A 25,498-nucleotide genomic window follows, 5' to 3' on the forward strand; every position below is an offset into this window, starting at 1 on the left:
TTATTGTCTGTTGGTTTTATTGCTGTGAAGCTCGCGCAGAACAGACGGACTTCCTGGTTGAACGTGCGCTGACGCTGCGTGTGCGTCAGTTGCTCGCCGCAGCCTGATCTTTGGGTTTTTCTGCGCCGTTTCTCTGCGCTGAAAGGTCAGTGGAGGAGTTGGCTCCAAAATATCTCTACATGTTTGCGGACATGCGCAGTGAGGAGATGCCATATTGAAACGGGGGCAGCGGCGGCAGCAGCTGAGAGAGGAGGAGGGGGGGTCTGCGGAGGACAAACCGGGACAGGTAAGACAGGTGAGGACCCCGGCCCGCTTTCCGACGCCTCTTTGCCTCCGTGGGTTCCGGTTTGCGCTGCGTGGACGCGGCGGACCCACGCAGCGAGTTCTTTCCTCCTGCTGCTGCTTTTAGACGCTCTCGGAGTGAGTCGGTGTGTTTCTGCAGGAGGAAGAAGCGATAAACTAGTTTCTGCGGGACTCTTCCTGCCCCTCTGCGGACCCCGCAAACCGGTAAAAAATATTTCATTTTATTTTCCACGCTGAGAAAAAAACAGGAAATTAAATAAAAACCGAATCCCGTGGGGTTTAAGTTGAATTTCCTCGCGATGTAAAAATTGTTTTTGTCGATGACGCGACTCGCGGGACATTTTTCTTCGTCAGCCGTGAGAGAAATAAGTCCGTGGGAAAGCACCGGACAGTGTGGAAATGTCACGGCAGTCTCAACATGGCGGGCTGTGAGCTGGTCGAGTGGAAGAGCTGAAAACTGCCTCCGAAAATCTTTGAAGGAGGAAAAAACCGAACGGCGGCTCCGACCGGCTCCGGTTCGGTTTCTTTTGATGGACACACGCGAGATTTAATCAATTAAATCCGAAGTGTGCGTGGGGCAGCTCCGTGGGAGTTTTTTTCCGCTGCAGTTTTTTAGTGTTCAAAGTCTAAGAGCTGCAGGGCGGCTGGTTCCACCCAGCCTCATCTTCCTCTGAGCGCGCCGCGTTTCCTCTTTCACTTTTCTCCCAAAACGCTCTTTCAGCGTGGCACGCCGTCACGCAACACCCCACGCAAACCCCACGCACTCCGAGAGCATCCAGAATATTTCTGGCTGGGAGTTCTGGTCATTTTCCAGAAGATTTCTACTCCAGATTCAACAGCGGAAGCAAAAAAAACAAATCAAAGATTTGAGCAGAGAGTCAGGCTGAATATTGATCTGTTTCTGAAGCTCTTATTTCTGATTTTCTGATTATCCTGAAGGAATCTATGCAGGATCAGTTCCCAGTTCCCCTCACAGGAACATTAAAAACTATATTTTCCTGAATGATTGTTCAATGAACTAAACATTCAGAGTCCAGTGTTGTAAAGAAAAAGAAAAAAACACCCAAAGTTGGTTTTTTTGGGGTTTAAAGATCAGAAAATCGTTTGAAAACTGAATATTTTTATTGATGTGATCAGAAACAGCCTGATCCTTATTAACCCTGCAGAACTGTAAAGGTTTCATGCAGCTTCTGGCTCCATCTTTCATATATTTTCAGTTTTTCCTGTAGAAATGTTCCGATGTGGAATGAAGACGAGGAAAAACCAGCAGGTTTTAGATAAAAAGTGAAAATCTCAGATTATTCAGGATCCAGTTGGTTGAAAATCAGCCAAAGGTTTTTTCACTTTGACAGATCAGATCTTTAGTCCTTTTGATTCTGTTGGCTCTCATCGGGTCGTTTGTGTCGATCCATCCAGAACCAGAACCAGAACCGGCTCTGGACGAGTCAGGAGCAGCAGAACCCAGCAGGCGGTAAGCCGGGCCTGCAGTGGGAGTTAATCTCCTAATCCCTCATTAAATCTGTGGTGGATGGCAGAAGGGCAGCACGTGGCGCCCGGCGCCCATCTGGGGCCAATCAATTAAAAACTCAATCGGAGGCGCCGGGGCCTCCAGCGGCCCGCCCAGATTAACGACAGCGGTCCAACATCAATGAAATGTTGGACCTAATCTCCTCCAGGTGAATCATATCTGAGAGTTTCATCTTCAGCCAAAACCTGAAGCTCTGAAAACGATTAATGGTGATTAATCAGTTATTACAATAATTATCAACTAATTTAATAATCAATTAATTTGTAACTGGAGGCTCAAAAAGCCAATTTAGTGAGAAAAACAGCAAAAATGACAGAATATAAACATTTTGAATTTAAGATGAAAACTGTTTGTCTGTAAATATAATTTAACCAAAACTTCTGAAGTTGTAAAGTTTTAGTTTTATCTTCATCTGTTTCAGATTCACTGAAGGAAAATTTAATTTTAGGCACAAAAAAGTTTATTTTCTTATTTAAAAAAGAAATGTAACTATTTTTTATTTGCATCATGTAATGTATTTCTATTATTGTACAAAAAGTTTAAGAGGGAAAATGGAAATTCTGTATGTGCCCATTTTTAAGTGATTAATTGATGATATTAAACAAAATTGGTAAATTTATCAGATTTTCATTGAACCACTTAAAACTTTTTATTATAAATACAGTCAGATATCCAAATAAACCAGCAGTTCAATTATTCTAAAATAAGAAAATAAACATTTAACAAATATAATAAGGTTCCTGTAGTGCAGTGGTTCCCAAAGTGTGAGGCGCGCCCCCTGCAGGGGGCGCAGTGCCATTACAGGGGGGGGCGCTATGGATGAATGAAAAAAAACAACTAAAGTGTTTCACTGTAGAGATGGTTTGTAGTTTTATTGAAACAAAATGTGTGTACAGGTTTTTGTCTGGTTGACCAGTTGGTTGTTTTTCTGTTTTGGGGATTTTATTGTAATCGAACTGGAGAGCAGAAAACCTTGGGAACCACTGAACCTGAACCAGATGAAGATGAAACAGTTTGAGCGTTATTCTTTCAACAAAATACCACTTCTGAGTCTAAAGTTAGCGATTGATTACTAAATTAGTTGACAATTATTTCAATAATCTATTGGTGATCAGAGTCATGTCAGAATTAATATCTGGACCGTTTTTGTTCAGTTTTGTTCAAATCTCTCCTGGATTTCTCTCCATCAGCTCTGAAGCAGATTCCATTAGCTGGAAAACAGCCTCAGCATAATGCTGCCACCACCATGATGGAGACGGTGTGTTCAGGGTCAGTTTAACAAAATCCAGAAAAAAATACTGAAAAACATGGAAGATACTGAAGCATGTTTTTAAAAAATGAACAAACTCTTCAGGACGAGAGGCGTCATGTGAGCCACGTTAGCCAGTGTGTTTACACAACAGGATCTGTGTGTGTGTGTGTGTGTGTGTGTGTGTGTGTGTGTGTGTGTGTGTGTGTGTGTGTGTGTGTGTGTGTGTGTGTGTGTGTGTGGAGACTGTCTGCCTTTGTACCACTCTGCACACACTCCCTCTGAGCCCAAACAGCAGCCGAGTGTTTCCATTTATCCGGGTTTCTGCGATGTGTGAGGTTTTCCTCCCAGAGCACAGCTAACAGTTAGCAGGTTTATGCTAACAGCTAGCAGGCTTTTGGTAACAGTTAGCAGGTTTGTGCTAACAGTTAGCAGGTTTATGCTAGCAGCCAGCAGGTTTGTGCTAACAGTTAGCAGGTTTGTGCTAACAGTTAGCAGGTTTATGCTAGCGGCTAGTAGGTTTATGCTAACAGGCAGACATGAATCACCTCAGTCGGTTTCAGAGCTGCTCTGACTCGCTGCCTGGTTCTGCGGGTTTCGACCCGTTCTCTGGTTCATTCGGATAAATATTTTGTAAAAATGCTGAAATTTGTTGGTTTCATTTCTGGCCTAATTAAAATCAAATTTGTATCAACTGTCGGTGGCGGCCATATTTTCCTTGAGTTGCTTTGAGGGGCCGCACAGAGTCAGTTTAGGGGACACAAATGGCCCCCAAACCACACATTGGACTCCCCTGCTGTACAGGATTAGAAATGTAGAAGAGCCCATCGAGAACTGCAGGAGAGTGCTTGAACTAGGACGTTTAAAGGTTTAAAAACCAGTTGTCCCCCTTCACATCTGCTCTGCCGCTTTGCCCTTTGACCTTTCACACAAAGCAGGACGTCACAACAATGATGATGATGAAGCTCAGAACCTTCATCATCATCACTTACATGCTCTACCTGTTGGGGTCTGAGTTACCGTGGCGACGGCGGGAACAGATGTCAGATTCATGTTTTGTTTTCCATGTTTCCTGATTTTCGTCACTCCTGGTTCTCCGTCTTGCTGGACGTTTTCTCATGGAGTTCGTCGCCTCGGTTGCGTCCTTCCAGTTTTCTGCTTCCTGTGACTCTGATTGGTTTAGTTTCTGCTGAGGCGTGCAGACGTCAGGCAGACGTTTCGCTGCAGCCGCTGCAACTACAATAACTGCAGAGTTTAGACAAACCTCCTCTGTAATGTCTGCAGGATTTTTGCTTTTCGTCTTTTTCATTTTATTCTAAACAAACTGGAAAGTCTCCTTTTATTTTAGTCAACCTTTTGTCAGTTTATTTCTTTTCACTCCTGATTTCTCTGACTGAACAGATTAATGATGCTGGATCAACGCTGAGAAGCTGTTGGTGTTTCATGTGCTGCTCTGGTTGTGAAATTAATTTATGTCTGTTTTTAAAAAATCCCTTACATTAAAAAATGATGAATGTAGATGTATTAGATTTATCTAAATGCTAATTTCCATCTGTACCCATACATCAAATACTAGATACAAACATTCATATAAAAAGTATGAAAATTAAAACTATAAAAATCTCTATTTAAAGTCAGAAAAACGTTTTTTTTAAGAAGTTTATATCAAAATGCTCATTTGGTAAAAATTGTTTGCAGTGTCTGTGAAAAAACATGTAGTCTAAACTTTTGTCCTGCAGGTCTGATCGGGACGTGAAGCGATGCTCTGAGACAGGACTGAAGCCTCAGGAGAGTTCAAAGGTCAAAGCGGCAGGATGCCGACCAATGGGAAGGAGCAACAGGTGACCACAGGTGAGATCAGTAACTGCAGGAAGCCAGCACTGTTTTTCTGCCTGCGGTCAGCGGCGGCTTCACTTCAGCTGGATTTTATTTATCAGGAGATTCAACAGTTCTGAACAAATCTGAAAAGTGTGGCATGCATCTGCATTTAGCCAAATGTAGTCAAAGCTCTGCAGCTGCTCTGATCGCCTGCAGACTGTCTGCACCCATCTCCAGAATTTACTTGCACTAAACTGAGCAAGGCAGCGTCTCCAGCATTTCATTAATACTTTTATGCAACAAAGAAAAATCATTCTGATGCAGGCAGCAAACTCCTAAAAAAACACTCAGAAATAAAATGTTTGTGCATTTCCACTTGGTTCAGTAGTAGTTTTGAACTGTTCAGTAGTTTTCTCTCACTTATGGCTCATTTGTTGGAAGAGAAATAAATGAAAGAGAATGTGTTCATCTCTACAAGTTGTTCTTAAAGGTTTAGGAACTCCTGAATATTTATTAAATGTGATGTTAATTAAAGGAATAATCATTGTGTTATTCGTGTGGAGCTGACTGTTCGTGTTGCGTTCAGGTGCCGAGTCCATGGAGGAGGAGTTCATGTGGGAGGAGTACCTGGAGGAGACGGGAGCCACCGCCGCCCCACACACCATCTTCAGACATGTACGCCGCCGCCGCGCTCTTTCTGCTCGACCCCGTGACCTTTAGCTGTTGTAAACTATTGTCCAAGTGAAATCGTATTTAATGACTTTCTCTGTTCAACACAGTCCCGTTCTTCACCTCAGTTAGATTTCTAAATGGTGATTATTAGTTTCTCAAAATGGTTTAACAAGATAAAATACCATCTTTTCTACTTTCGCACAAAACTTATTCATAAAAAGTATTAAATAGAATCTGTTATTGCATTTCTATGATCTGGGTGTTAAACCAGATAAACCATTAAATCATTCCTCCAGCTCCACACCAACATCCAATGATTCCTGCAAAACAAACATTTAGTTTTAATAGAAATCCAGTGAAATTGGTGTCACTGCGTTTCCATAGCAACCACCAGACTGGCTGGTTTCCTGGTTTGGTGTTTAAAAGGTGTGTTGGTGTTTCAGCGGTGGAGGAGATGCAGTGGGTCCTGATGCTGAGTCAGCTGCGTGGTGATTGGCTCTCTGTGGGCGAGGGGGCGGGGCTAAACGACTTACTGGGAATCTGAGTGAAGAGCTGCCCTCGTTCTTCTGTCTGCTTGAAACGATGATGACTCCTGTGCACACACACACACACACACACACACACCGTCGGCGCTGCAGCAGGAAGTGGCCTGTATTGTTCATTCCTGAGATGTTTGTTTCCTGTTGGGTTCGGTTTTCCTTTGCCGACGGTTTTAAACGCTTCATGTTGCTGCTGAAACCAGAAAACAATCTGAAATGTTTTCAGTAGAATCTGTTTAACTCTCTTTCTGCCATTTTCAACTGACAAAACTCATCAATGAAAAATGATTGTGTTGTTAGTTTTGTTTGCTTATTTCACCAAATTTGATTTTAATATTTAATTTCTTAGGTTTATATGACCCAAAAATGTAAAAGTCCAGGTTAAGTCACAAAAAGTGATTTTTGTAAAAACAACTTTATAAAGAAAATAGTTTAAATACTCCATCATTTCACTCTCATTTTAAAAAGAGTCAGAATTCTTATTATTTTAATAATTGTTTATTGTTTCAGTCCTAAACAATATGTGGAGTGTATTTCTGTCAGATATTAACACCAACATTTCTGTTCTAGTTTAATAATTTATCATAATTAATAAGTTATTCTGCGGTTTTCTCAATATGAGACACTAATAAATGTTAAACTGATTATTCAGAATTTTACTGAATTCCTAAAACACTTTTAAATAATAAATATCACCAGTTTTCTGTTTTTCTGTTTAGCTTTAAATCAGTGGCAGTTTGTTTCAGAAACATTTTTAACCTTCTATTAAAAGTGAAAACTAGAAGCGGCCGTTGGTGATTTCCTCTCGCTGCTGCCCCCTGCAGGTGGAGGTCAGCCTGCAGAGCAGCTTCCAGCCTGGCATGAAGCTGGAGGTGGCCAGTAAGAGCAGCCCACAGACCTACTGGGTGGCCACCATCATCACCACCTGCGGCCAGCTGCTGCTGCTGCGCTACAGCGGCTACGGCGACGACCGCAGGGCCGACTTCTGGTGCGACGTGATGACGGCTGAGCTGCACCCCGTGGGCTGGTGCGCCCAGAACCACAAGACGCTGACGCCTCCAGAAGGTAGGGCCACCCGCTGGCTCCTCACATAACGGCTGCTGATTTCTGATGAATCAGTCGATTTCACGGAAGGATCAGTTGACGTGACGCCACCTGTCAGTTATTCTAGCGGGTTGGTGATCTACTCACCAATCGGCCGTCACTATTTGTGCTGAAGTTTGCGCCCGTTATCTGGAGGAACCGAACCTCTGTCAACATGGCCGCGGTACGTCGTCGCTGACGCGCTGCTGTCAGAAATTCTGAGGAAAATAATATAATGAAGGTCAAAAGTTGTCAGATGTAATCCTGGCAGCCGTTACCCGGAGCGTTTAGAGGACAGAATATGATTTATTACATTTCCAAACCCAAGAATAATGCAGTAATTGGATAAAGTTCTGCAGCCGACCTGATGTTCAGACCACCACATGTTCCTCTGTATGAAGGTAGAAAACATCCCATTTTATGCCATTACAACTCTTAATAATGGTCAAAGATCAATAATTGACGGTAGTTAAACTTGATTTTATGTGTGTAAACAGGAATGGTAGCTCTATGGAAGCATGAAAACATGTGCTGCAGTAACTGCACTATTTACATACATACAGTATTTACATTTTCCCGAAGCCGGAATAATTTATATGATTATTCACCACTTTGTTCTCCTCATTCCTCCTCTGGCTGACAAAACGTTGGTTTGACCCGATTGTTCGACTCGTTGGAGAATTCATCGTCTCTGCCGATGAGGCAGAAGCGGCTCAGAAATACGTCTGATAACGGATCGAGTTCCTCCGCCGGGACGCCGTCTGACCTCAGTAACAGGAGCCGCTGGTTCAGTTCTGAAAAGCTCTGCTTTCAGTTCAGCTGATGTAAGAGGTCAAAGGTCAACAGATTAGGAGTTCATTAAAGCCCTGATAAGGCTGCATGAAGGCAACAACTGTTGATTAATTAGAACATGCTGATTAATTGTCAGAATAATTGATAAAAAGCTGGTTTCAAGTCCAGTTGGTCAGCAGGCGGTTCTGGTTCTGGTTCTGGTTCAGATTCTGGTTCTGGTTCTAGTTCTGGTTCAGATTCTGGTTCTGGTTCTGGTTCAGGTTCAGGTTCTGGTTCTTGTTCTGGTTCAGGTTCTGGTTCAGGTTCTGGTTCTGGTTCTGGTTCTGGTTCTGGTTCTGGTTCAGATTCTGGTTCAGGTTCTGGTTCTGGTTCAGGTTCTGGTTCTGGTTCTGGTTCAGGTTCTGGTTCAGGTTCTGGTTCTGGTTCTGGTTCTGGTTCTGGTTCTGGTTCAGATTCTGGTTCAGGTTCTGGTTCTGGTTCTGGTTCTGGTTCAGATTCTGGTTCAGGTTCTGGTTCTGGTTCTGGTTCAGATTCTGGTTCAGGTTCTGGTTCTGGTTCAGATTCTGGTTCTGGTTCAGGTTCAGGTTCTTGTTCTGGTTCTGGTTCAGGTTCAGGTTCTGGTTCTGGTTCTGGTTCTTGTTCTGGTTCTGGTTCTGGTTCAGGTTCTGGTTCTTGTTCTGGTTCAGATTCTGGTTCAGGTTCTGGTTCTGGTTCTGGTTCTGGTTCAGGTTCTTGTTCTGGTTCTTGTTCTGGTTCAGGTTCTGGTTCAGGTTCAGGTTCTTGTTCTGGTTCTGGTTCTTGTTCTGGTTCTGGTTCTGGTTCAGGTTCTGGTTCTTGTTCTGGTTCAGATTCTGGTTCTGGTTCAGGTTCTGGTTCTGGTTCTGGTTCAGGTTCAGGTTCTTGTTCTGGTTCTGGTTCAGGTTCTTGTTCTGGTTCTGGTTCTGGTTCTGGTTCTGGTTCTGGTTCTTGTTCTGGTTCTTGTTCTGGTTCAGATTCTGGTTCTGGTTCTTGTTCTGGTTCTTGTTCTGGTTCAGATTCTGGTTCTGGTTCAGATTCTGGTTCTGGTTCAGGTTCTGGTTCTGGTTCTTGTTCTGGTTCAGATTCTGGTTCTGGTTCTGGTTCTGGTTCAGGTTCTGGTTCTGGTTCTTGTTCTGGTTCAGATTCTGGTTCTGGTTCTTGTTCTGGTTCTGGTTCAGGTTCTGGTTCTTGTTCTGGTTCAGATTCTGGTTCTGGTTCTGGTTCTGGTTCTGGTTCTGGTTCAGGTTCTTGTTCTGGTTCTTGTTCTGGTTCAGGTTCTGGTTCAGGTTCAGGTTCTTGTTCTGGTTCTGGTTCTGGTTCTTGTTCTGGTTCTGGTTCTGGTTCAGGTTCTGGTTCTTGTTCTGGTTCAGATTCTGGTTCTGGTTCAGGTTCTGGTTCTGGTTCTGGTTCAGGTTCAGGTTCTGGTTCTTGTTCTGGTTCTGGTTCTGGTTCTGGTTCAGGTTCAGGTTCTTGTTCTGGTTCTGGTTCAGGTTCAGGTTCTTGTTCTGGTTCTGGTTCTGGTTCTGGTTCTGGTTCTGGTTCTGGTTCAGGTTCTGGTTCTTGTTCTGGTTCAGATTCTGGTTCTGGTTCAGGTTCTGGTTCTGGTTCTGGTTCAGGTTCAGATTCTGGTTCTGGTTCTTGTTCTGGTTCAGATTCTGGTTCTGGTTCAGATTCTGGTTCTGGTTCAGGTTCTGGTTCTGGTTCTTGTTCTGGTTCTGGTTCAGGTTCAGGTTCTGGTTCTGGTCTCAGCTGAATTTGTTAAATAAATGTTTTTCTTACTTCAATGAAAGTTTGAATCTGCAGTTAAAAATCCATCAACATGAGAGAAGCTGAACAGCAATACAGAGCAAAGACCATTGATTATTGATTATTGATTATTGATTTTTGATTATTGATTAGTAACTGGTGACCAACAGGAGATTTTTTTACAAGATGTTAAAGTTGTGGCTAGTCGAGTTCTGATTGAAGGTTGTTTTTCATTTAGATGTAAAATGTTGATATTTTTCTCAACATTTAATTGACGAATAAAAAATAAAAATTAGCTGTTTTTCTTTCAGCGAATTGCCTGTTCAGTGTCAATAGTCCAATTAATGATTGATCGATCAGTTTGATCTGGTTTGGCTGTGATTTTAACTCCTGAATGAAATCCGACCAACTTTTAAAAAAACCGTAAAAACTTTTTAATCCGTTTAAAACAAAACTGAACATCGACTCTGAACTCCTGAGTTTCTACAAAATGTAGGAAAAGAATATTATTATTGCTTTTAAAATACCTCCTATTATAAATTTATATTCTGGTGTGTGTGTGTGTGTGTGTGTGTGTGTGTGTGTGTGTGTGTGATAGCTTACACCTGTGTTAACTTGTTTCCGTCTCGTTTTGTTCTTTCACTTCTCAGAGAACATTTACCTGAGAACAGGTAAGCTGCTCCAGCCGCATGCTTCGTCCTCCTCCTCTTCCTCACTGCTCTGTAGGCGAGTGCTGAGCGAGTGTCTTCCCTGAGATAACACACACACACACACACACACACACACACGCACACACACACACACACACACACACACACACACACACGCTGCTGCGCTGCGCTGATAAAGCGAGGTGGTTCAGACAGAAACGTGGAGCTCTGATAAAAAATAAATAAAATTAAACGGCTTCCTGTCTGAAGGTCATCAGTCCAACAGCAAGAGATCGTCCAATCAGATCGCTTGATTCCAGTTTGAGCTGAACTTGGTAGCTTCTGATTGGACCATTTAAAATGAGGATTAGAAACATAAAGTAAGTTTTAAGGTGAATGATTCTTTGGATTTCTTTTTGTGTTTTTTTTTCTCAGCTTTCTCTCATTTTTCTACCCATAATGCATCGGTTTGTGCGGACGCAGGAAGAACGTTCTGGATGGTTTTCTCACATCAGAGACGCAGACAGAACAGAAAACGTGACGTTGTTTCTGTTGAAACATGGACTGTTTTATTTGTTTCTCTTTGGGACTCAAACGGATCCAGAAGTCAAACAAAACATAAATGAATATTAATATCTCAGTAGAAATCACCGTAAAATATTCTGGATGTGTCTAGAAATTCAGACTTTTCTGTGAAATAACAAACATCTGCAAGATAATCAGAGATCTGAAACAGACGATTCTGTTTCAGGACACAATCCTCAGATTATTCATAATTAGTATTTAATTATGAATTATGAACATTAAAAAGAGCTGAGAAAAGTTTCACCCTTTTCCACATTTCATCTGTTTTTACATTTTTGTCTCAGTTCAATTTTTCAGATCAAAAAATTATTTTAGTGTCAAAGAAAACCTGAGAAAACATAAAAATGTAATTAAAAAGTAAAAATCTATCCAGGTGAGAGGAGGACCAAAAATTAATTATTTCTACTCAATTAAAACTAAGAAATAGTTGTTCAAGAAATACTGGAGAACAAAATAAAGTAAATGAACGCAGCGTGATGCGTTCAGGGAACATTAGGAGGGAGAAGGTTGTCGGTCTGAACGCACCTTGCTCTCCGGTAAAACTCGCTCACTCATTCATCAGGATCAGCCAATCAGGTTGAGGCGCTGCTGCAGCGTTAGACAAGAACAGACATAAGCGCGCGTGTGTGTGTGTGTGTGTGTGTGTGTGTGTGTGTGTGTTTAGGACGTAGTTTTCTAATTTTTCAGGCTCCATTTGGTCATGTGCTTCAGTAGCTGCTTGCAGAAAATCTCTTGACTGAGGATTTGCATAATGAATTCACCAACCAGCTTCCTGCCTGCCAGACCTGTGTGTGTGTGTGTGTGTGTGTGTTTGTGTGTGTGTGTGTGTTTGTGTGTGTGTGTGTGTTTGTGTGTGTGTGCACGGCTGAAATGGGGCTTCTTCTTTTCACTTCAGGCTGAACAAATGTAGCTAATTACTCATAAACTGGGTTGATCTGCTTCCTGTTCAGAGCGACGAACCAGGAAGTTGATTTCTGCCTGGAAACAACAGAGAAATTAAATAGTTTTTATTCACATTTTAGTAATAAATCGTGTTTTGTGCCATAAAGAATTCAACATTTAGCTGCTGTTTGAGCTGATTTTATTTCCATAAACTTTATGAAAACATTTCCTGTTTGTGAGGAAGAATATAACGGCGGCCATCTTTGATTATCACATTTCTTCATAAACACAGAAAGTATTTCACATCAGTCAAATATTGATTAGATTTATATTAATTTTCATTTTTAATTTCATTCATTCATCTTTATTATTAACCTCAGAAGAATTTAAAGTTTTGCTCAGTTTCAGTGTTTATATGTATTTATATTTATATTTTGGCTGCAGAAATCGTTGGGAACTTAAATTTTTCTTTCATTCCCTGCAAAGTGAGCAGCACAGGAGGTTACTGTAATCCATAATTTAAGATTGGATTAAATCAAATGAACTTTATTGATCACATGATGGGAAAAAAGTTTTCACAGCAGCAGAAAAAGACAAAATTATAATTGTCTTAAAAACAAGAATCTAAAATAGGATTGAAATGATTAATCGTAAGTAATAAATTATTGAAATAATCATCTAATGTATTAATTGATAAATCATTAACTGGAGTGAACAGATTATTTGCTGAAAGAACAGATATTAAATATCAATCTGTTCAGTCAAAACTCGTCCACATGCAGTTTTAGCTTCACCTGGTTCTGTAAAAAACATCCTATTAATCAGCATCTGTATCCAGTTATTAATCAGCTAATCAATAATTAATCCCCAGATCATTCCTGTATTGATGTTCAGTCTGAGGTTTTCATGTTGATGTTATATAAAATAGTAACTGTAATAATCCAGACAATATAAACTGTTTAATTTCACCAACTGGAGTTTATTGTGACAATAGCTAAACATTTTTTAATCATTTATCACGATAAATGATAAACGATGCGATAAATACTCATCCCCAGTCTTCGCATGATTTCCATGATTGAAATTTATAGATGTAGTTAAAACAGAAATGACTCAATAACCAGATTAGTCTCAGTGTGATGTGAAGAGTTTTCACTCACATCAGGATGATAGATGCTTGAAACTTTGATATTAACTGAGGTAATTGTTATCTCTGCTCTCTCATAAAACACTAATACTTTATTCTCAGATTATCCTAGGTGGAAATGAAATGGGAGTTGATCCGGTCCTGATGAACTCCTCTGTTCACATCCAGATCATTAACATCTTCTTCAAACCTCCTGCACATGAAGCAGAACAGGAAACTGCAGCTTTTCACAAATTTCTGTGAATTTTCTGGACATTTTACTTAAAAACATGCAAATGTTTCAGAAGCAGATCTTCCTTAGTTTGCTTGGAGGATGAGCTGCTCAAGCTGCGGTTTGTGAGAACTGATCTGTTTATTTCAGATTACATCATCTTTAATTTCAGCAGCTTCGCTCTGAGCAGATAATCTGGACAGGATCTGTAAAAATAGTTCTTCTATTTCTGAACGACTCTCTGCAGATGGAGAGAAAATAAAGTTCCTACTAACCATCAGAACGTTGCGGTCAAGAAAACCGGCGGCTTATTAATCAACTTATTGATTCATTTTACTGAAATAATTTAGTTTAAAACCCTGATTTTTTTAGAGTCGACGCCAAATTGAAACCAAACGAAGAAACTTCTCTGAATTTATCACCGATAAACGTTAAACGTCTGAGAGTGAAACACAACTGCTGCTTTTTAAAAGCCACAGCTTCTCACTTGATGATTACATCACACACACACACACACACACACAAACGCACACACACACACACACGCACACGCACACACGGCTGTTCCAGTAAATATTCACACAAACAAAAGTAAAGTGAGAAAAAGAGTCTGAAAGCAGAAACGATTACTCAAAACTGAAAATAAAAACACTTATGGACCGGGCCTGTAATTCTGGATCTGGTTCTGGTTCTGGTTCTGGTTCTTCTCTCTTGTTGGGAACCAAGTTGTCAGCCGGACAGAAAGAAAATGGATTTTGTTCATTTCGGATCTGGTTTGGGTCGATCCGATTGGGTTTTTCCTGCTGGTTCTGTATGCAGAACCGAATACAGAACCTTTTATTTTGGTAGGAATTAAAACTTCTGATGATCGGCCAGTATTAAAGATGATCCAAGTAATATAACTTTTAAAATTATAAGATTGAAAAACCTAAATAAATGATGAGAATTAATAACATTGTTAATGATAAACATAATTTCTAACTGTGTTGTTTAAATATTTTAGCTTTTTTATTCCAGACAAACCAGAATCTGTTTTTTTGGCCCATTTTATTTTCACAAATAAGGAATTTGGTTCAGTTTCACTTTAATCTCAACAAACATCTCAAATATAAAAATCTAAAATTTAAGAGAAAATTGTTTTCATCCTGTAAAAATATGACGAAAATGTTTTCTGGGAATGTCTGAGTAAAACATTTCCTCTCATATTAATCAGATTGTTTTCTGAGGAAATATAATCTGTAAATCTTTTCAGTTGAGTGACGCAGCGCATTTAATAACTTCCAGTAAGAGACGGAGAGCAGGAAGCAAATATCAGGAAGCCGAACGGAGGCGACTTGGCTCCCAATGAAAGAGCCAAACCAGAGAACAACATCTACAAACATTCAGTACATCTGCAGGAACCTGCAGCTTCTCGCCTGCAGGTTCTTCCTGCCAACAGGAAGCAAACTGCTGCCAAAACAAACTTAACGGAGCCGTTCAGCTGGTTTATTTTGGTGTTTAAACTGCAGCATGGTCAGTTTTTCTGGTTCTCATGTTCATTGTTCTAAACTTTAACATCTTTCTGTTTGAAGATCAATCTGCTGATAACTGAAGCTCTTCTGTTCTGATTTCATCCGATTAAAACTTCATTTATCAGGTTATGAAAAAGTTCAAAGAATCATTTCATTCAAACATGTTTGCCATTTTTGGGAAAAAAATTTAATCAGTTCAGTTTTATCAGTTGAAGCTTTGTGTTGAAATCTGAAGATCTGGTTTCTGATTCGTCTCATTTCATTCTGACTCTGAAATCAACATTTATTCTTTTGTGTTTGGGATGTTTATGGATGAATCTGAGACGTTTGATCTGATCAGAATGAAAATGTTTTTCTGCTCATTGTTTCATCAGAAACCATTTTCTAAAACGTTCCAGTTTCAGTTTTCCTGCTTCCATTCCTCCATGAAGCCTGAACATGTCTGCAGCAAACCAATGGGAACAACTCATGATAATTCATGATAACTCATGATAATTCATAATAACTCATGATAATTTATGATAACTCATGATAATTCATAATAACTCATGATAATTTATAACTCATGATAATTCATAATAACTCATGATAATTTATAACTCATGATCCCTAGTGATGTAGTTTAGTTATTTACTAACTAATTATTGATGCTAATCTTTCTGCAGCTATCAGGGAGAAATACAGCGACTGGACAGAGTTCCTGGTTCAGGACTTGACCGGGTCCAGAACGGCGCCGGCCAACCTGCTGGAGGGGGTGAGTCGCTTCCCACTCGTAAAAACTGCTGGTTTTATGACATCATCAAGATTTAAAACATCAGAGATTTTCATCAAGTTTTAACTGATTTTATTTTTCATGAAAAATAACAGAAAATATTTCAGTCACTTGTCAGTGATTATTAAAGTTTGAACAACCATGAAGTCCTGATGTCAGCCCAGTTCCACCAGCAGAACATCAGTACCGACTGTATTGATCAGAACCAAGCCATCCTGACCCAGTTGTTGTTCCTCCAGCCGCTGCGAGGGAAAAACACGGTGGATCTGATCGTGGCCGGCTCGGTTCTGGAGCTGCAGAACCTTTCGGACCCGCTGCTGTACTGGCCGGTCCGGGTGGTCCAGAACGTCGGCGGCCGGCTCCGGCTGCGGCCCGTCGGACTGAGCGAGCGGCACCAGGCGCGGGACACCTGGCTGTTCTACCTAGACGTGAGGCTCCGCCCTCTGGGCTGGGCCCTGGAGAACTGGCTGACCCTGGAGCCGCCTGCAGGTCAGAACCGGGTCAGAACCGGGCCGGACTGCCAGCTCTGCACCTCGGCTTTGTTTGGTATGAAAATGTTTTGATTGGATGGTCAGACAGTGACCTATGACATCATCCTGCTTTGCCCAATCAGAGCTCAGGCCGTTGCTTAGCGACTGTGACTGGCAGCAGGCTCTGCGGGTCGCGCAGGCGGACGGACAGAAGGACTCGCTGCCGCTGGAAGTGTTCAAGGTCAGTCGCCATGGTTACCGCTCAGTCATGGCGGCCATTTTGGGAAACCCATTTAATTCTCAGAAAACAATTTAAGAATTTATTGATAATCTTTGTGAATAATTCTATAAATATTGGCAGAATTCTTCCTTGTTTTTGATTTCTTGAACCTTCCCGTTTCCGTCGTTAAACATGGCGCCGGTTTGTGCTAAACCTCTGGCTGGTCACCATGGTTACCAGGACCACGCGGACCTGCCCAGACACGCCTTCAGGACCGGGATGAAGCTGGAGATGGTTTCTCCGTGGGAGCAGCTCCTCATCCGGCCCGTTTCCGTCACCAAGGTGAGCTAAAGAGGCGCCATGATGCACGGCCCAGCGCATGCCGCAGCCGTGGTGCAGCCGTGCCGCAGCCGTGCTGCAGCCATGCTGCAGCTGTCTCTCAGGCTGCGCTGCAGGATTCTTTGCATGCTTCTGTGAAGTCGGCCTCCTTCCTGACGTCGTTGGATTCCAGAGAATGAATCAGAAGGAAAGTTCTTCTGCCTTTCAGCTCATAACAACATTCCAGAAACTTCTCTCACTTTGATCAATAATCAAAGTTATTGATACAGAAACAATATTTACTAGTCATGGTAAAAACAATCAGGGCAGTGAAACCAGAAACATTCCTGGTCCAGAGGAATTCAGCTGGAGGGGAAAGTCAGATTAATAATTCTGGTTTTTCCTTAAATGTAAAATCCACCAAGCAGGAGTAGCAACAGTTCATAAAAGTTAGTTAGATTATTTTCAGATTTCCAGTAGCAGTTGCCGTGACAACGGCTTCTTTTCCTGAGGTTCAAGAAAAGTCAAAAGTTAAAACACATTTGGACATGTTAACAAGGATTAAACTTTAAACAGACCGGAGCTCCTGCTGCGTCAAACTGAGATAGGAATAATAGAAAGCTGGCCACTCTGAGGTAAAAATCAAAACCCAGATTAATAAAATGAGCAGCTTCCAGTCCAGATGCTCTGACAAATCCCGGTTCTGCTTCCTGTCCAGGTCTACAGCGACACCTACTTCCAGGTGACCTTGGACGACCTCTGCGCCGACGCCACGCCCCGCTCCGCCGTGTGCCACGCCAACTCGCCAGGCATCCTGCCGATCCAGTGGTGTCTGAAGAACGGCGTGGCGCTGGAGCGGCCCCGGGGCTACGAGGGCCCGGACTTTGACTGGGCCGACTACCTGAAGCAGACCGGCTCCGAGGCGGCGCCAGACGCCTGCTTTCTTGATGTAAGGACGGGAATAACGAACCATGTTATTTAAACTAAAAACTAACTCAAAATTATCATCAGTTATGAGAAAAAGCAAAAAATGATTCAAATATATTTCTATTAAAACCCTCAGAACAGAAGGAACATTTGTACTATTTAGCGTAAAGCTAACTATTTAGCTTAATAATTATTTAGTTAGATGCTAAATATTTAGTTTACTAACAAAATACTTAGTTTGAAGCAGTTCTGCTTAAATAGCTTGTTTATGAAACATTTGGTTTGAAATTGTGACATTTATGAATGAATGAATAGCATGGTGAAAACTGAAAACCCGTTTTGCTCTCAGACTGAATAATCTGAATTATTGCTGCTAATTTCTGACTCTTTCTAAACTCCATGTTGAGCTGCAGTCATAGTGTGAAATGAAACAATCTAAATTTGTCTTCATGTTTTCATTGGCATCAAACTCCCAGCCTGATGTGTTAAATAATTAAATTCATCATATTTTATATTTTATATTTAGCTTTTCTTACAGAGTAACATGAAGGAAACACTTTTGCTGCCAAACATAGAAAAACTATTTTAGATTCCCGCTGTGAGAGTTAAACTAACTGCCTCCTCTGTGTGTGTGCGTGTGTGTGTGTGTGTGTGTGTGTGTGTGTGTGTGTGTGTGTGTGTGTGTGTGTGTGTGTCAGACCGGACACACTCGAGGCTTTGCTGAGGACATGTGGCTGGAGGCGGTGAACCCGGCGCGGCCGGAGGAAGTGTGTGTGGCCCGGATCAGTCGGGTCCGCGGCCGCCTGCTGTGGCTGCGGCTGGAAGGTATTCTCTCTGCTCGCTGCCCTCTGGGGGAGGAGTTAGAAAACATCCATGACAAACAGCGCCACCTGTCTGCAGGCGTGCTGCAGCCGCAGTCAGAGTGCATCGTGGATGTGGAGTCCATGGACATCTTCCCAGTGGGCTGGTGTGAGGCCAACGCTTACCCTTTGACCCCGCCGCTCAGGCCTGTTTGTACGTACTGCCACAGTGGCGCAGCGGCAGCCGTCGCATTAAACTGTGTTTGTTGTGTGTCTGCGGCATTAAGACGTCGTCTCCTGGTCGTGTTTCTGTCGTCCTGCAGGCCAGAAGCAGAAGAAGATCGCCGTCGTTCAGCCGGAGAAACAGTAAGAAACGGCGCCATGTTCAAAAGACGGGTTGGAGGAAAGAGGCCGACGGAAAGAAACTTGAAATAGTTTGAAAACATTTCTGGATGTAATTTTAGGAAGGATTCCAGAAAAATGAATAACGTTAGGTCAAATTGTGTTTAAAATGATTTAAATATGTCAACAGTTTATTATTTACACAACTAAATATTAGATATATTGTGTTAAAATGATGCGTAATTATTTCAGTATTTAATATTTTTGTTGTTTTATTCCAGCATTAAATTGTCATCAGATAGATCCCGTGGTTCACATTTGACTTTTTATCTCATTATTATTATTATTATTATTATAAAATCACTTTCTGTTTGTAGGAGAAACCTGAGATCTTCCTTGCCCCTCCCCCACTGCTTTCTGACTTGTTCTGTTCTTTCTGCAGGTCGGCTCCGCCGGCCGAAGCTCCTCCTGTTAACACCTGCCAGCCCGTCGCCATGGATACGGGTAATTAACCCAGTAATTAATGTAACGAGTTCAAGGGAAAATCTCTCTTCAGGTTAAACAAGATCATCATCATCATCATCATCATCATCATCATCATCATCACCCCCTCGCCCACTTCCTCATGAATATTCATCAGCCTGGATAATCAGTGGGCGTGGCCTCGGCTCTGGTCCCGGTTCTGTCTTTACTGGTCTGAGTCATTCCATCCCAGTTTGGGTTCAGTTGGACGGGATCTGCTGGTTCCCAGTGCAAGACCAGAATTTAGTTTGTTTTTAATAAACTACATTTTAGTTTATTTGGTCGTCTTAAAACATTGATGGAGAAAAAATATCCTAACCTTACCCTGTTTTTTTGTTTTCCATCCATCCATTTTCTGGTCACCCTAATGAGGTCAGGAGGGTTGCTGGTTCCTCTCCAGCTGCGTCCCGGGCGAGAGGCGGGGTCACGGGGTCACCCTGGACAGGTCGCCAGTCTGTCGCAGGGCAACACAGAGACACACAGAGACACACAACCATTCACACACACACACACACCTAGGGAGAATTTAGATTAATTAACCTGACAGTCATGTTTTTGGACTGTGGGAGGAAGCCGGAGAACCCGGAGAGAACCCACCATGCACAGGGAGAACATGCAAACTCCATGCAGAAAGACCCCGGGCCGGGAATCGAACCCAGGACCTTCTTGCTGCAAGGCAACAGCTCTACCCACTGCTCCACTGTGCAGCCTGAGTTTTCCATTCAATTTTTAAATTAGTTTTCTCATCCTTCCATCAATTTTCTTTTTCTTCCTTTTTTGTCCATCAGTCCATCATTTTTCACTTTTTGCATCCATCCATCAATTAGTTATTGTTTTTGTGTTTTCAACTTCCATCTGTTCATCCAGGTTTTCCTGCTGATTCAGGAGGAAACAAAGTTCAGCTTGAAACACATGAACCTAAAACCTTTAAAATCTCGTTGGCTGGATGAATGCTAACCTCCTGCTGACGTCCGTTTATTTCCCGGTCAGGCGCGGCGAATGGCCGCTACTGCTGCTCCCGGGTTTTTGTGAACCACCGCTGCTTCTCGGGGCCGTACCTGAACAAGGGCCGCATCGCGGAGCTGCCGCGCGCCGTGGGGCCCGGGAAATGCTCGCTGGTACTAAAGGAGGTGAGCCGCAGCCGACGGCACCGCGTTCAGCCACAGTTCCTCCTCCTGACCGGGCGTTTGGTTGTTTGTGCTGCAGCTGCTCAGCATGCTGATCAACGCCGCCTACAAGCCGGGCCGCGTCCTGAAGGAGCTGCAGCAGCTACAGGAGCCCAGCTGGGACAGCCAGGAGGAAACGCTCAAAGCTAAGTAGGACAAACTCACAGCACCTCGCTTCCTCAGCAGTCAGGCAGGATTTAATGTTTGGTTTAATGTTTGGGTCGGTCGCATCGCTCCCTGCTGCAGTTCAGAAAAACCTGCTGGAGGAACCGTTTTCCTCCAGAGCGACGGCGCAGCGGCACAAGAAAACTCTTCTTCACCTCATCATCCTCAGTGTTCTTTAAGGGCCGGAATGCATCGATAAGCCAGTTTAAAATCAATAAAAAGCTGCATTTGGATCCAATAACCTGAAACAAATCAGGTCCTTCTCCACCACTGTTTTCTGAGTTAGAAATATTTGTGATAAATTTTAATATTTACGTTCATGAATGACAGTAAACCGGATTACAGACGATAATGTGGCATCTTGTTAGTTCAGAGGGCCACATGAGAAGCTACAGCGGGCCAGATTTGGCCCCCAGGCCTCCAGTTTGACACACGTGGTCTAGTTTTACTCTACTGATTAAAAAGTCCTAGTTTCATTGTCAGATTATTTCAGTTACAGCGCAGCTGAAATAATCTGACGATAACATTTAAAGAAACTGAAGTTTTGTTTTATTTCAACCAAAACGTTTCCATAGAAACCGTTTGACTCTTTCTGCTTCTGTCCTCAGGTACAAGGGGAAAACGTATCGCTCCACCGTCCGCATCGTGCGCCTGGCCGAGCAGATCCCAGATTTCTGCAGGAAGGTTTGTGTGAAGCTGCAGTGCTGCCCCAACCTGTTGGGCCCCGACCTCGTGGCCGACAACTGCCCCGAGAACTGCTCCGTCCAGACCAAGACCAAATACAGTGAGTCTGCAGCATCATTCTGTCCTGCTGCAGCATCATTCTGTCCTGCTGCAGCATCATTCTGTCCTCTGCAGCATCAATCTGTCCTCTGCTGTAGCATCATTCTGTCCTCTGTTGCAGCATCATTCTGTCCTCTGCTGCAGCATCATTCTGTCCTCTGTTGCAGCATCATTCTGTCCTCTGCTGCAGCATCATTCTGTCCTCTGTTGCAGCATCATTCTGTCCTCTGTTGCAGCATCATTCTGTCCTCTGCTGTAGCATCATTCTGTCCTCTGCAGCATCATTCTGTCCTCTGCTGCAGCATCATTCTGTCCTCTGTTGCAGCATCATTCTGTCCTCTGCTGCAGCATCATTCTGTCCTCTGTTGCAGCATCATTCTGTCCTCTGCTGCAGCATCATTCTGTCCTCTGCTGCAGCATCATTCTGTCCTCTGCTGCAGCATCATTCTGTCCTCTGCTGCAGCATCATTCTGTCCTCTGCTGCAGCATCATTCTGTCCTCTGTTGCAGCATCATTCTGTCCTCTGTTGCAGCATCATTCTGTCCTCTGCTGCAGCATCATTCTGTCCTCTGTTGCAGCATCATTCTGTCCTCTGTTGCAGCATCATTCTGTCCTCTGCTGCAGCATCATTCTGTCCTCTGCTGCAGCATCATTCTGTCCTCTGCTGCAGCATCATTCTGTCCTCTGCTGCAGCATCATTCTGTCCTCTGCTGCAGCATCATTCTGTCCTCTGTTGCAGCATCATTCTGTCCTCTGCTGCAGCATCATTCTGTCCTCTGCTGCAGCATCATTCTGTCCTCTGCTGCAGCATCATTCTGTCCTCTGCTGCAGCATCATTCTGTCCTCTGCTGCAGCATCATTCTGTCCTCTGTTGCAGCATCATTCTGTCCTCTGTTGCAGCATCATTCTGTCCTCTGTTGCAGCATCATTCTGTCCTCTGCTGCAGCATCATTCTGTCCTCTGCTGCAGCATCATTCTGTCCTCTGTTGCAGCATCATTCTGTCCTCTGCTGCAGCATCATTCTGTCCTCTGCTGCAGCATATTACTATGGAAAGAAGAGGCGGCTCCCCAAGGCGGCAGCCGGAGACGAGGCCAAACCGGTGCGCCGGCGGAGGAAGAGGAAGGCCATCTTCGTCCAGAAGAAGAGACGCTCGTCCAACACGACTGCAGGATCTCCTCTGGTCAGAGGAATCAGTTCATCTGCAACGAACAGATTCACTGAAACTGATTCATTATAAATGTTTGAATTCAGGTTTTATTTTAGCTGAAGCTTTAATTATTTACAGTTTGCTATAAAATCCATCTGATCTGAGGAAACTAATACACACACACACACACACACACACACACACACACACACTGTAAAAACAAGATTATCAATTATTTCTGTCTAGTTTCTACTGTAAATCTCTCGGTACACTTCAAATAAGAAAAAAATAATTTCTGCAAACATAGAAACTTGTTTTATGGAAATAATTCATTAATGTTGATTAAAAAACAAAAGTTCCACTGGCAGATAATTTACTTATCATGTGGAAATGTCTTGTGGTTTTTTTAATCGATATTAATTAATTATTGATAGAAAATAATCTCCATCATGTGTCTCTATACAGTGACTGTTTGTATAAAATGGAGGTTCTTTAAAATGACCAGCCAGTAGTGGAAGTGTCATGCTGTGGGCTGTGGAGCTGAACTTTAACCCTGATTTCTCCTCCAGGACAGCGATGAGGAAGAGGAGGAGGATGAAGAGCTGATGCAGTCCTGCAGTGAAGGCAGCAGCTCCGAGCCGCGAGACGATCAGACCGACGCCTCGTCTGTGGAGGCGACCAGCGGCGGCGGGCGGCCGCGCCGGGCCGCGACGCTGCGCAGAGCCTTCAGCGCCGCGGTGAGCCTGAGACCATTAATCAATTAATACTATGGATAATTTACATTTCCATCATTTTGTTTGCTCTCAGATAGCCAATTTTTGAAACTTCAGTTTTGCAGTTTATTTCTAATTCACAGCAAATAATAATTTCAATTCAGTCTCACAAAAATCCAACAATCCCTTTAATTCTGTTCAGTTTTTTATTCAAATTAGTTTAAAGTTTCTCAGCAGATTCGACCCGCAGCAGTCAGTCCTCCTGGCCAGCAGGGGGCGACAAGTGAGTTTACAGTAGTCCCTCATACTGGGCATGCATGTAGAAGCCTCCAGCAGAACCAGAACCAGAACCGGGCTCAGTGCCGGCAGCCATCTTGGTTCTCTTATTTGTTTTGTTTTTTTAGTTTGAATTTTTTAAAATGTTGGTTAAAAAAAGTTTACCATTATTTCACTTGAAAATAGATTAAATCAAAATATTATTGTTTATGGCAATAATGTAAATTTACTGTCCAGTAAATGTTGTTATGGTAACAGGCGTTCGGATCGTTTGGCTCCGGACCATTCGGCGCCGACCGCCGGCCTCCAGATGGGCGCCGGCGCTCGACCCGCTCCCTGCCCACCTGCAGCCAGAACAACAGGCGGCAGCAGAAAGACGTCAAGGTGAGACAGAAACACCGACCTGCAGGTCCAGATCCAACCAGAACCAGAACCCAGCAGTCAGAGTCTCGTTCTGATCCGTTCAGGTGGAGCAGGAGGACGGCCAGCTGGTTCTGGACCGGAACCCGCTGGAATGGAGCGTCGACGAAGTCGTCCAGTTCATCAACTCCACCGACTGCGCATCACTGGCCAACATCTTCAAGGAGCAGGTACACACACACACACACACACAGACACACACACACACAGACACCCACCCACACACACACAGACACACACACACATACACACACACACACACAGACACACACACACATACACCCACACACACACACACAGACACAGAGAGAGAGAGAGAGAGAGAGACGCAGAACAATCTGTTATATGATCAGTTAGCAGAAAAATCTATTTCTGCATGAATAATCTGAACTTGTAATACCACACACGGCCACTAGGGGGCTGAAATGGTAAATCTGAGTCGACAAAACAAAAATATTTTTAACTGAAAAACTATAAAAGTTTTGAAACAAACAAACATGAGAGACCAGAACCGAATGACAACAACCCAACCTGTGTGAAATGCTACGGCAGCCATCTTTACAGAGGTAAACAGAGCGCTGCGGCGGCCATCTTTACAGAGGTAAACAGAGCGCTGCGGCGGCCATCTTTACCCAGGTAAACAGAGCGCTGCGGCGGCCATCTTTACCCAGGTAAACAGAGCGCTGCGGCGGCCATCTTTACTGAGATAAACAGAGCGCTGCGGCGGCCATCTTGTGTCATTCTGCGGTCATAAACTGTTCACCTGGAATAACAAACAGTTTAAAATGTAACATAAGGAATGAAAACACAGGAAGTGTGTTTAACGTAAATGTTGATGCTGTAGGCAGGCTGTTAATCTGAGCAGAATAATCCCGTATGTCTGGATTATGAGGCCCGTGTCCTGTGGTTGTGCAGGACATCGACGGCCAGGCGCTGCTGCTGCTCACGCTGCCCACCGTCCAGGAGTGCATGGACCTGAAGCTGGGCCCCGCCATCAAGCTGTGCCACCAGATCGAGCGCGTGAAGGTGGCCTTCTACAAGCAGTTCGCCTGAACTGGAGGCCTGCTGCCTGCTGCCGCCACCTTACCACAACACATTAGATCATTTCTGATTTTGGTTGAATCTGTTGAAGCTGAAGCACAAAGAGGAAGAGATGATCTCTCGAAGGACTTGTTCCTGTACGGTTTGCTCTGCTGATCTGTGAAAAATTATTTAATTTCCTTTTTTTCCCAGTTTGTTTCTGTTCGTCTGATTGGTTCCCTAAGCATTTAATCCAAAAGACGTAAGGAGTAATATATTGTGAGATATTTATTATTCCCTGGTATGTAAGAAGAATCTGGAACGCTTGATTCACTGCACTCTCTCCTTATTGTTACAGAAAAGAGAAAAATCATCTAAGCTATTTTGTGTTTATCTATGCAATTGTGTTGCAGATATTTTTGATAAAATAAATTTCTATGGAATTGTAGTTTTAGCTGCTTTTCTATGATTCATGATGAACTGGTTATTGATGCCATTTTAGTCTTTTTATTTATCTGAACAGTTTGTCTTCTAGAGTTGTGTTCTAGAAACAAGAAAATCACCTTTGACCTTTCTGAAAAGGTCAAAGGTGATTCGACCAAAGCTCAACTGTTCTGGCATCAGACTTTCTGTGAATTATATGATTTTGTTTATCTGCTGTGAAAAAGTGAGGTTTTGTTTTTCAACTCATATTTTGTGCCA

General features: G+C 43.0%; 1 protein-coding gene across 6 annotated transcripts; it reads left to right on the forward strand.

The window, feature by feature from the left end:
* sfmbt2 (Scm like with four mbt domains 2) lies at nt 1-25,244 on the forward strand. Of its 6 annotated transcripts, none has more exons than XM_044108546.1 (22): nt 1-507; nt 4,820-4,931; nt 5,485-5,573; nt 6,934-7,174; nt 10,399-10,419; nt 15,400-15,488; nt 15,746-15,995; nt 16,120-16,217; nt 16,437-16,538; nt 17,233-17,463; nt 18,140-18,266; nt 18,342-18,455; nt 18,565-18,607; nt 19,026-19,087; nt 20,096-20,235; nt 20,312-20,421; nt 21,045-21,220; nt 22,258-22,400; nt 22,937-23,104; nt 23,615-23,740; nt 23,824-23,946; nt 24,692-25,244. In XM_044108546.1, exons 2-22 carry the CDS (start codon nt 4,895-4,897, stop codon nt 24,827-24,829), a joined length of 2,628 nt encoding a protein of 875 aa, XP_043964481.1. In that variant the 5' UTR covers nt 1-507; nt 4,820-4,894; the 3' UTR covers nt 24,830-25,244. The 6 variants fall into 6 exon arrangements, with proteins under 6 accessions (XP_043964481.1, XP_043964480.1, XP_043964482.1 ...); XM_044108545.1 differs by having other exon boundaries at nt 1-295; XM_044108547.1 differs by having other exon boundaries at nt 1-286.
* The last annotated feature ends 254 nt before the right edge of the window (nt 25,245-25,498 follow it).

Source organism: Gambusia affinis, linkage group LG23 (genome assembly GCF_019740435.1).
Source record: "Gambusia affinis linkage group LG23, SWU_Gaff_1.0, whole genome shotgun sequence".
Lineage (NCBI taxonomy): Eukaryota > Metazoa > Chordata > Actinopteri > Cyprinodontiformes > Poeciliidae > Gambusia > Gambusia affinis.